Source organism: Strongyloides ratti, scaffold srae_chrx_scaffold0000007 (assembly GCF_001040885.1).
Source record: "Strongyloides ratti genome assembly S_ratti_ED321, scaffold srae_chrx_scaffold0000007".
Classification (NCBI taxonomy): domain Eukaryota; kingdom Metazoa; phylum Nematoda; class Chromadorea; order Rhabditida; family Strongyloididae; genus Strongyloides; species Strongyloides ratti.
This window is the reverse complement of record NW_020171515.1, coordinates 182,936-196,530: the sequence shown is the minus strand read 5'-3', so window position 1 is coordinate 196,530 and position 13,595 is coordinate 182,936. Positions and strand designations below refer to the sequence as shown.

The following is a 13,595-nucleotide window of genomic DNA, read 5'->3' as shown; positions in this document are numbered from 1 at the left end:
TTCTTAGTAAGAGATAGTATGTGTTATTGGAGTATAAGAAAATTATCTTTTCTTGTTTCAAGATATATCTATATATATACATATATGTATCTTTAGTATATATATATGGCAAATTTTATATATAATATATATATATATATATTTAAATATATAATTACATGCTAGATGGCAGGGTAAGTGGTAGCACGTTCTCAAGGGAACAACATTAAAAAGGAAAATTTTTAGTATTATCATTATTCCTCTTACTTGTATTCTACTATCCTCATGTGTTGCTGGTAAGCCGAATATGTTATACATTTATATACTATATTATTTATAGCGTCAATACTCGTAATCTCTGGATGTTAAATAGAAGCTATTTCTTTTAAAAACTTGAAGTAGGTAATGTTTGCATGTATGCAAGACACTTTCTATGTCAACTAAAATATGCCTTTTCCCACTATAGTATTTAGTAATAATATATATATATTTTATCAAACACACAGACATAAAAAGAATTTATATGAAAAGAGAAAATAAAGAAATTTTATACTATGAATTGTTAGCATTATAAAAAAAACTATCGACTCAAACATTTTAATCATCAAACTTCTAATTTACATACATAGTAGCGTGCTAAAATATAAATTATCAATATATCTGGTTCCTGATATATATAATATGAAATATCTTAAAGAATATTAAAAAAAAAATTAAGATGATAATTAAATATATATATGAAAAAATAAATTTAATAGGTAAATATGAAAATAGAATTGTTAAAATAATATTGTTTATCAATATTTCTATCTAATAATTATGTAAATTCATTAGAATTAAATAATAGTAAAAAAAGAAAACAAGAAATTAATGAATAAAATATTCTCATAATACTTCAATATCATGTAATATGATAAAAATAATTATTTTCATAGATTTTAATATATATATATAAATTTTAAAGCAATTTTTTTTTTCTATTAAACAATTAGAAAAAAAAAATTTTTCTTTATTAAAATAATTTTTTTTTTATATATTCAATAGATGTTAATATTATAAATTTATTAACTTATATAATTTTATACTTCTTGTAAAAAATATTGGATGGTTAAAAAAATTTTTTTATGTTTTGATTTTTGTTAGTTACACTAATTTATAAGGTTCCTTGTTACACAAGGTTATTATTTGAATTTACACAAAATAATAAAAAAATTTTTTTAAATAAATATCATTTTATATTTGAATGAAATTATAACAATATCAAAAAATATTGAAACATTATTATCATGTTTGTAATGGAGATAATGATCAATAAAAATGAAAGAAAAAAGGCAGAAAAAATAGTTATTTTTGATTTAAAGATATTAATAACAACTATGCTAATTTTAAAAAGTTTTCTTTTCCAATGATAAGAAAATAATAATAAGTGGCGTAGATGAAACTTTAAAATAAAAATATCCTATAGTATCTAAAGTGTTTAATTCTTTATAAGTATGATCAACTATTTGTCATATGATGTGGAAATTTTATTTCAAATATAATATATTATAAAATTAGTTGCGTGTAAAAAAGAGTAAAATTTAAAAAAAAAACAAATTAAAAAAATTTTTTTTTGTATAATATATATATATATATATATTTATAAATATATATCGTGGAAAATTTGAAGATAAGTTTTAAGTCTTACGATAAATTATATACTATATCATTTATTTACATTTCGACTGTTATTTTTTTAATCGTTCATAATCATCAATTTATCGTGAGAATATGAAAAAAAAATTATTTTGTTGTAATAAAACCATTCTTTTATGACACTAATTTTTATTTTTTTTTTAATTTTTGTAAAAAAAAAAGAAAAGATAAAAATGTTAATAAGTAAAGTAATTTTTGTTTGTTCCCTCTATAATTTTAAACAATTTTATTTAAAATTTATCTTCAAATATAACAAAATATTGTTTATTATAATATAAATATTTAATTTATTAATACTATTATATGCATTTATGAGTTTTTAAATAAAAACATTACTTTAGTGATATTATTATAAATTTATATAAAATTTATTAAATATTCCGATTAATTAGTTTTATTAAAATTTATAAGCTTCATAAATTCAATTACGCTAACTTTTACTTATTAAATGCCATGTAATAACTAAATAATAAATTAATAATTGATAAAGAATAATTCATAATTAAGTATATAAAATATGTTGTAAATTGTCATTGACTTAATATTTATGATAGAGTAATAACTTTTTTTTTTAAATTAACTACATATTAAAAATATTAATATTTTTTAATAAAATTTTAAATCACCATATTTTATAACATTCTAATAATTTTTTTTAATTTTAAAAAGAGATTAAATTTAAATATTAAATATCGTTATATTTATTCTTTTTTTTTAAATTAAAACAAGTTTTTAAAAAGTATTTGTTGTTTATTAATATAAGTTAATGATAAATGAAAAAGGCACAAAGCATTTAAATTTTGTATAACTAAAGACCTCATTTAATATTATATTCTTTTATAGTAAAGATATCATTGACAACAATATTTTACCATAATAAGTCTTTGATATTTATATATAGTGTCATACGCGTTTTAATAAAAATTTAAGGCAAAATTTATTTTATCAGAAATCATACAAGTTCTGTAATAAAGATATATATATATGTTATATAAAAAAATTTTAAATATAAAAGTAATGACTAAGTGGTTTGAAATTACAAAACAAAAAAAAATGTAATACATTAACTAAAAATATATAATTTATAAAATATAGATTTAAATGAAAAAATAACTTCGATATATGAAATATTTCTTAAATAAAAATTTAAAAAATAGGATTATTAATCTATTCAATAATTCCACTTCAATAAAATATATGAAAGGACATTACCACATTTATTTTAAGTTATATAAATTTTAATTAATATTTTTTTAAAGATATATTATGATTTTTATCATTATTCATCAAAAATAATTTATATATTTAAAGTACAGTTATATAATGAAGAAACAATATATCACTAAATTATTCAAACTAAGCATCATAGTACACAACATATTGAAGCTAATTTATATATATATATATATTCATATGTACATAAAGTTAATTATTTTTGAAGTTTACAACAATCATAATTATTAATATAAATATGAGATAATATATGCCTTTCTTCAAAAAAATAAAATTTTGTTTTAATTACTATAAACTGCTTTTTTTTTGTTTTATTAACAATTAATTTAAAATATTATAAATAATATGGTTTAAAAAAGGTTAGTAAAAAAAATAATTTTAATTTAATAAATATACCATTTATTTTTAAAAATATAATAATACATTTTTTTATATAAGTGGTAAAAAAATATTTTAATAAATACATTTTTAATGTGAATGGAATCTAATTATTCAAATGCTTTGAATGGTTAATTTTTTTTATAGAAAAACAACTTATAAGTTATATTTAATAAATGTATTTTTTTTTATAAATCATAATAAAACAAATGTTATATGGTAAAAAAATATATCATATAAGAAATGATATATACTTATATTTAAAAAAAATTTCATCATTTTAATAATAATATTAAAAAAATGTTTAAGATTTTGGAAAATAAAAAATATCTAGAATATTCCCAAATGAATTATAATTTATGAAATAACCTATTATTTATTTATATTTTTCTAAAATAACCATTCAATGTTATCATAAAATATCTTATTCAGTGCATGAAAACATTCTTTATTAATACATACATTTTTTTTTAGTTATTAGTACATTGACTTTATTAATAATTATATTCTAATTTTTTGGACAATTTATATGTATAAAAAAATTAATATATCAACATGTTTTAATATTAATAAAGTACTCTACTATATATATATATAAATATTAAAAAAGCTATATAAATATATTTAAAAAGAAATATTATTATCATTGTATTTAAATTTTTGTCTTGTTGAGGTAGAAATATTTCTAAAACATTTATTTTAAAAGTTATTGCAAGTTATACAAAATACCTAACAATATATATTTATCAACAAAGATTTAGAATTAAATAAATAAATGCACTGTGCCGAAAGTTGATACACAACAAATAAATGAATTCAAATGGAAAATTATATTCTTTATATATATATATAGTAGCATTTTTAATAAGATAATTTATTTTATCACTTAAAAAAATCTTGAAATTGACCTACCTTAAATTGATAAGATGATAAGAATGAAGCTGTATCCTTATTAAATAGATATAAATATATATTGCGCAATGTTTATGCTTTTATATAAAATTAAATTATTTCTTTTATATAATATTAATAATTAAAAAATTTATTTTGATAAAATTACTTTTTAAACTTTATTTAAATAATCGGAAATAGGTCTATAAGAAAAAGGAAATTAGATGTTAATCGTTTGTTGGAAAGTATTTAATATTCTATACCCAAAAAAAAAAAATAATTTTTCATATTATTGTCACAAGAATAAAATATTATTAATTTCAATATGATGGTAAGATATTATTAATATTATTAAATTTTTCTTAAAAAAAAATACAACTCATTTTACCGGTAAAAAACTTTATCAACCATAAAAACTTAAAAAGTATTTAAAAAAAAAGAGTTTTATAATCTTCTTTATATAAACAGCTATAATTTTTTATGATTGAAAACCAACTTTTACATGCCTATAAGAAACAAAATTAGTCTTATTTTTCTTTTCTACATTCAAAAGAGTAACTAGTTCTGTTAACATATTCTTTTTTTAATGAGAAGACAATTTAGGCAAAAAGAAGCTACTCTTAAAAATTGTGTATTTAGATAAAATAATACATATATATATATATAATAAAAATGCGTTAAGAAATGATGTAATTATTAATTTTACATAATAATATCATATTAAAATATACTTTTAATTATTAAAGGTATTATTAAAGATAAAATAAAATATTTGTTATATTTAATTTAAAAATATATTCAATATATAAAATTAACTGAGAGGCACGATACTATTTATATGTAAATGTATATATATACATATATTTGTATTTACACTCTCAATAAATAATAATTATGTTGAACATCACGATATAATTTGTTCATAACATGTACTTAAAAAGAAATTTTTTATTTGTCATCTAAAAACATAAAATTATTTTTTTGTAATTATTTTTAGAGTATCATTTAATTAAACAAACAATTTTTATTATTTAAAATATTAATAAACTTTTTGATATAAAAAAAAAATAATTTTAATTTTTTTTTATTCTCATATTTCTATCTTAAATAAACATTTTTATTATAAATAGTATTTGAAACATAAAAAAAAAAATAATATTCTTACATTAAATTAAGTCAATTTTAAATGAATGTAAAAATATGATGAATTTGATGAAGTTGGTAGGGAAAATAAAATTTGCCATGATAATAAAATGAGATTAGAATGGTTATTTTAATATATATATATATATATATATAAGGCGGGATATCATTTTGTTGAGTTAAGTAGTATTGAAAGAGAGTGATATATTAAAAGAAGAAAAAGTCCATATTATAATATAGTACTTTGTATTACTATATCTATATAATGGTAAAAGAAAATCCTTAAATTAGGACATGAAAGTAACATTGATGTTTAATGACCATTATAAACCTTTAAAATAGAAGACACTCAATTTGTTATCTTTTATATCCTTTTACTTATATTAAAAAAAATTCATTAAAAAACAAAATAAATTGTATCTAGACATCATTTAACTTAACTATTATTTTTCTTTTTTTTTTAATTGTCTTTTAAAAATATCTTAATAATATTAGTAATAAGAAAAATGTCTTTCAATTAATTTCCGTTCATATCAAAAAGATTGTTATTAAGTATTCTAGAAAAACGAAACATTAAACATATCTAATTGACTACTGTATATTATTTATATCATAGGATATAATTTAAATGTAAAGAATAATTTACATTTATTCATTTTTAAACATTACGTCATTTGTTAACTTTAAAACAATAAATTTTTAATAAGGATGTAACAAATTTCAACAAAATAAATATAAAAATATATACAATATCCATCATTAAAATATCATATATATATAATTTTATATTATCTAAGAAATATACTTCTAAATTATAACTATAAGCAAAAATTAAATATTATATAAGTGAAACAAATAACGCTTATTAAAATATTCAATGATCATGTACATTGGAAAAATAATAATGTTAACAGACACTAATTTGAAAATATCTATCTTTATGTTAACATACAATAAATTATAAATAATAATTTAAACAAAATTGTAAAAGAAAAAAGAATATTATTATTAAAAAGAAAACAAATATTTTTATAACTTCATTTATTTTATTTTAACATAACATACCAATTATATAAAATTTTACTTTAAGGTTCTTTTTTAAAAAATAAATTAAATAACATTTAGAAATCAAAAGTTTTATGGAAAATTTTAATAATATATAAAAAAAAAAAATTATTCCTTAAAGTAAGTTAAAAAATCAAAAATTTTATTTATATAAATTTAAAATATTTTATAAATTGAATATCTTTTATTTCTTAAATAAATAATATTATGGCATATATTTATTTTTTTAAATATATTTAAACAAAATGATTTGTAAAAATATTTAGAAAAAAAAATCATTACTTTTTACTATTTAATAATAATTAATTGAACTATTTTTTTTTTTTAAACAACCAAATATAAATCAAAGAACATGGTAACAAATTATTTATATAACTATTAAATAAAATGGTTCATTAATAAGAAAGGTATAAAATTAAACAAATATATCTTTTTTTTTTGTTATACATTAATGTAAATAATTTTTTTTTTACCAAAAAGAAAGTTCCTTCTAGGCACAAAAGTAAATAAAACATAAGTTAGTAATGTTTAAATTATTTTTTAATTAACATAAAAAGAATGTTACAACTCTTCTTTTTTTAATATATCTTTATCATTGTTTACATTAGCTTCTTCTTTAATACTTCCTTCTTCATTTATTTTTCCTAAAATAAAAAAAAATTTTAAGAATTGAAAAAATGTTTAGCTTCATCAGGAATAGTGTTAACATCAACATTATATTCTATATAGGCTATTAAAATTGAGGCAATTAATGCAAGTATTGCTAATGTTAATGACCGTTGCCATATTACAAAACCAAGAATGGCAACAAAACTTGTAAAGGCAATTGACTTCAAAAATGTGTCAGGACGGTACCAGCCTTTAAGGGGATGTGCTGAAATTGTTTAAATAACATGAGGATTGTTAACATAATTATTAATGTGGATGACAGAAAATAAAAGTAAAGTTACTAATATATAATAATAACAAAAACATACCATTAATGTCAATTTCACATTCTTTTGTTTTTTTATTTAAAATATATCCTTCAATACATAAACAATCATACGATCCAATAGTATTTTGACAATATTCATTAGCTTTTACACATTTTTTTTCTCCAATAACACATTCATCAATGTCAATACATCCTAATTCTTCATTCATTTCAAATCCTGTTCTACAAGAATTACAACCTTTTGGCCCTGAAGATTTACAACCTTTTGCGCAACCTTCATAACATTTCTCACATTTAATATAGGATGTTGTTTTTATTTCTTCAAAATATTGACTTTCACAATTATTACAATATGGACCAACATAACCTTCATCACATACACATTTACCACTACCTTTTCTTAAACCATCTCCATTACATGTACCTCTTCCATAACATACAGTTCCATTTGGTAATAAACCTGGACACTCCTTACAATCACTACCATATTTACCTGGAGGACAACATAATTTTAATTTATCATAACAAAAATATTTCATCATATCATTTTCTTTATCTTGTTCATTCTTAAACCATTCTTCAATTTCTTCTTCATATTTTTCTAGTAAATTATGACATTTAAATTCAATATTATTTTTTCCACTATATTCATCTGAATTTTCTAAAGAACTTTTTTTACAAACATATTCTATTATTTCTAAAAATCTTGTTTCTGACGTTTTATATGTTCCTAATTTTCTTTCTTCCCAATCAGTATTACCACCAGCAAAATTTCCTTTTTTTGTTTTTTCTAATCCAACTAAAAAAGTTTCAACTAACAATTTACATTCTATACAATCAGCATCAACATATATTATAAAAGAAAATATTAATAAAATAATTTGTACCAATAAATATTTTTTTGCGAATAAATACATTGCTGTTATTTTAAATTATAATTAATATTGATATAATTTTAATTATAATGAATATAATTAATTTATAGTATGTTGTATAGAATAATGCTAACTTAAAATAAAGTTCAACAGAAATGTGGACTACAAACAATTGGACAAATAATTATAATCATTAATAAAAAGACAAGTTGGATCTTTTAAATTTAAATATTTTCCAAAATTCGTTTTAAGATAACAATGTTTAATATGCTATAAAGAAATATGTATAAAGATAATTATTATAATAAGAATTAATTTTATGCTTATAAAAGAATAAAAAATATATATGATATTTGAAATACGATTTATTTTTATTTTGCATGTTTTATTTTCTAAAAATAAACAATATTTATTCATTGATATTTTTAAAATAAAAAAAATTAAAGTGGGAAATTATATGTTGTAAGCTGAAAATTTTGAAAAATAATAATATAAAATCAGTGAATATAATTTTAAAATATTTTAATTAAAGAGACATAATAATTAAAATATTACAATTTTTTATTTTTTTTTGTCTTCTATAATAAGGTTTTATGATAAAACCAAACATTTTTACGAAATATTCAGTCTTGTCCTAATATTTGGCCGCATTTCGATTAGTCATAAATTACAAACTTGGTTCCAATATATAGTTAAAAATTGACGTGTATTTGTTAGATCTACATTTCTACTATATAATATATATTTCTCTACTATAAAATTTTTTTTTTAACTAATAATTAAATTAATTTTTTTTATTCAAATTACAACAATAATTTTTACTTATACAGATATTTTTAACCATTAAATTATTTTTAAATTGTAATATATAATGTTGTGTTTAAATTTGTTGCTAATTATTTATACAAAAATATTCATATTAAAATAATTTTTTTTTTCATTTTTAAACTCTATAAATATATTTAAAGAATGTTTAAAAAGATATTAATTTAATTTTACTAGTATACATTAAATACTTTATATATTGTCTATTGAATATATGTAATCTTTTTTTTATGGCGAAAATTTTATTTTTATAGTCTCAAATAGAAAACTGATTAAGTATCATTTAAATATATTTTTTTAAATCATAATACAAATTAACAATTAATTTAAGAGTGTTTTCATAATATTAATAAATATAATAAAAACTAGCATTTGTTTTATTTCCTTAATTAAAAATTACAAGATAACGTTATCTCTTACCATTCTTATAATATTTTTATCATTCTAATATACTTCTTTAATATAAAAAAAAATGACTGTTTGGATGATATATATATATATATATATATATATATATATGTATAAATCATATAAATTATTCAAATTTTTTAAATTAAAAACGAAAAATTTAGTATTATGAGAAGAATCGCATTATATTCATTATCGAATATAAAGATGGTGTATTTTATTTGTCTAATTTTTATATTATTAAAGATATATTAGTACACTTTTTTTTTCTAAAAATAAAATAGAATTTTAAACTTAGTATTAAACACAATGAAGTAGACACAAATGATTTACAACTTAATTACCTTAATAAAAATTTTAACAATATACTTTTCTCGTTTTTAAAAATACTTGTTGCTATATAAAAACATTATTCTTTTAATTCATTAAATAAATATTTCAATTTTTTTTTATTATAAATCATTATATTAATAGTATCACTAGACGATTATTAAAAATTATATATTAATTTATAAAACATTAACATACTAATTTAATTAGTAAATTTTTTTTTTATATTTTAAATTTTAGTTATTAAGAATATGAAATTTGATGATTTACTTTTTACACATTTGGGTGAATTTGGAAAATATCAAGCAATACAATTTTTATTAGTATGCTTACCAACAATGTTTACTGCAATGCATTCATTATCATGGACTTTTGCAGCACCAGAAATTAATCATAGGTATTACTATGATAAATTTTGTTTATATTTTTTTTATTTTAGATGTCGTTTATCAAATGAATTTGATGATGGAAATTATTTTATAAATAAAAATATTTCACAATATATTCCATATGATAATTATTGTTTATCTAAAAATAGTACTGAAAAATGTTTTTATAAAAAATGTTTCTACAATAATACATCATCATGTCCTAATGGTTATGTATATTATCTACCTAATAATTTATATACAGCTATAAATCGTTGGGATATTGTTTGTGAAAGAAGTATATGGAAAGCAACAATTCAAAGTTTTTATTATATTGGACAAATGTTAGGTTCAATAATTTTTGGTATATTAGGTGATAGAATTGGTAGAAAAAAAGTTTTTATGATTGCTATAATTATGCAAATTGTTGCAGGATTATTAATGCCAATAGCACCAAATTGGTTATTTTATGCTTTTTTAAGAATAATAACTGGTTTTGCACATCCTGGAATATTTGTTATTGCTGTTATCATTGGAATGGAATTAGTTGGACCATCAAAAAGAAAAATATCATCTGTATTTACGGGTGGTTTTTTTGCAATAGGTCAAATTATTTTAGGTATTTTAGCATATTATATAAGAGATTATCGTTATCTTCATATATCAATTGCTTTACCTACTATTTTATTTTTATCATATCAATTTTTTGTACCTGAAAGTCCTAGATGGTTAGTATCTAAAAAACGTTATAGTGAAGCAGATAAAATTCTTAATAAAGCTGCTAAAATGAATAATTCATCAATGCCAGAAAAATGGTGGGAAGAAATTGAATCATTAAATGATAGTGAAGTAAATAAAACAAAAAAAAAACATTTAACATATAGTGATTTATTTAAAACACCAAAAATTAGACTTCGTTCAATTGTTGCATTTTTTATTTGGCCTGTTGTTTCAATGGTTTATTATGGTGTTTCAATGAAACCAGATTTTTTAGGTGGTGACCCATATATTGCATTTATTTTTGGTGGTTTTATGGAACTTCCAGCAATGGTTCTTGTATATTTTACTATTGATAAATTTGGTCGTAAACCTTTATTAGGTGGTGGATATTTTTTTTGTGCCATATTCATGATAGTGTCGCTATTTCTTGATGATTTAGAATTGCATTGGATATTTAATCTTATTCTTTATTCATTAGTTAAAGGCTCAATAACAATTGTATATGCATCTATATATACTTTTACACCAGAATTATTTCCAACAGTTATTAGAAATACAGCAATGGGTTTATGTTCAACATTTGCTAGAATTGGAGCTATTCTTTCATCATATGTTTCAATGTGGCTTGTCACAGAATTTGGAAGATTATATATGATTATACCATTTTCATTATGTGCTATTATAGCTTGTATATTAACAATATGCCTTTTACCAGAAACTGTTGGTGAATCATTAATTGAAACGATAGAACAATTAGAAAAGTCAGATAATAATAGCAGAAGTATGACAGAATCAAAAGAAATTTCTGAAATGGAAGAATTAACAACTACTAAAAAAAGTTGATATAAAAAATGAATAATAATATTCATAATATTGCCTTGAATTTTGCCTTTTTTTTTATTATTTTTGATTACAATTAAATAAATCAAGAAAATAATTATGTAAATTATTATATAAATAAAATTACTGCAACAAAACGTTTTATAATTCAATGCCAAAATTTTTATTATTTTAAAATATTTAAAAGTACAATTATTGTTGTTAGAAATGATAAAGTACTTGAAAGTTCCTAAAAGACTTTTTGTCATGCTAACAATGGAGATGTAAAAATCACGTTCAAAATGTTCTTAACAATTTTTCATCATAATTGAAGTATGCCTATTAATAATTGTATATAACAATTATTAAGTGTAACGTAAGGTTGTTTTGTAAAAATCCAGATTGTATATGTTACAGACAATGTACACTTTATAAATTATTTAATTACAAAAGCGGCATATATATATATATATTTAAAAAATGATAATAATTTTGTATATTTATTTCAATACATAATTATTTATGAAAAATTAAATATCCTTCAAGTATATACTTGGAGTAATTTACCAGCTTACTTAATAATTATCCTCTTTTAAATAATTTGTGATAAAAGTTCATTTTGTATAAACTTAATCGAGTGATATTTAATCTTGATTAGTTCTTTTTAATTTATTATAATAAAAAGGAGGGTTCATAACTAATAATTTATATGTATATACTTAAAACAATTTTACAGAACATTTTTAATACTATATAACATGTTAATTATTTCTTCAAAGTTGTATTATTAGTAATTAACGGATGAAATTATACATATATATATTTTTATAACATTGATTTAATTGTCACATCATTATACATAGAGTTCATAATTTTTTTTTCTATAATAAAAGATGTATTTTTATATAAAAATTTTTAACTTTTTTTACAATTAGTCAGACATCTTATAAAAATTATAATAGAATATATCTAGTTATTATAACAAATTTCATGAATCTTTTTATTTGATTGATCATTTATTGTTGTTTTTATTATTATTGAATTATAAATTTATTTACCTAACTTCTTTTAAAAATAATCTTAAAAACATGGTATTTTATAGTTATTATAAGAATAAAAGTGATTATAAAAAAAAAATTAAAAGTTTGTTATATAGTAATAATTATATCCTTATAACCTAATAACAATCCGATTTTTAGTATAATTAACAAATCAGCTTATATTATTTCTTAAATATCTCTATAATAAATTATTTCAATCATCTTAACTTTTAAATACATTCAAACTATTTTGATGTTTACTATAAATTTTTGCTACTATTGAGAATGTTCCACTAATTTCGTGTGGTCATTATTTGTATTTAGAATTTCTTTTTTCATTTACCTGCCTATCATAGGATTAAGGTTGGCTTGTAATGAAGCGAAGATAATATACTATTTTTATTATATTCATTTACTTTTAAAGCTTATCTTAAGAAGCTACTGTAAAAATAAAACCTTTAATAAAAATTTATTTTATTGTCTAGTTAAATTAAAAATTTAGTTATTTTTAAAATAGAATAATATAATTTTTTTTAAACAATTTTACTATTTTCTTGTTTCTATCAATTGTATTTTTATTTAAAATTTTTATATTTTTTATTTATCTTATATATATGTTTTACTATTTTTAAAATTTTTCTTTATTTCACACATAATTAAAATAAAATAAATATTACTATTTTTTTTTATTATATATTTATTAAAAATTTTCTTAGCATTTTTTTTATAGAATAAATAATTTAATAATTTTAAATTTTAAAAATTAAATAATATGATGTATTACTTATTTTATATAATTATTATTCAATGTCAAAAAAAAAATTTTTTTTATACTTTATAAGTTAGTACACTTTATCTTTGAGACAATAAATATATATTAATAAAATGT

At 18.1% G+C, this 13,595-nt stretch overlaps 2 protein-coding genes across 2 annotated transcripts; one reads left to right on the top strand and one right to left on the bottom strand.

Moving 5' to 3' along the window:
- Nucleotides 1-6,945: 6,945 nt before the first annotated feature.
- Nucleotides 6,946-8,238, bottom strand: SRAE_X000256000 (Epidermal growth factor-like domain and EGF-like calcium-binding domain and EGF-like, laminin domain and Furin-like repeat and Domain of unknown function DUF3456 domain-containing protein; the record flags this gene model as incomplete). Its single annotated transcript, XM_024645733.1, has 2 exons — nucleotides 6,946-7,028; nucleotides 7,362-8,238. The coding sequence occupies 2 exons, from the start codon at nucleotides 8,236-8,238 to the stop codon at nucleotides 6,946-6,948; spliced, it is 960 nt and encodes a 319-aa protein (XP_024499986.1).
- Nucleotides 8,239-10,010: 1,772 nt separating this feature from the next.
- Nucleotides 10,011-11,690, top strand: SRAE_X000255900 (Solute carrier family 22 member 13; the record flags this gene model as incomplete). The annotated part of the gene is made up of 2 exons (XM_024645732.1): nucleotides 10,011-10,156; nucleotides 10,199-11,690. 2 exons carry the CDS (start codon nucleotides 10,011-10,013, stop codon nucleotides 11,688-11,690), a joined length of 1,638 nt encoding a protein of 545 aa, XP_024499985.1.
- Nucleotides 11,691-13,595: the final 1,905 nt, after the last annotated feature.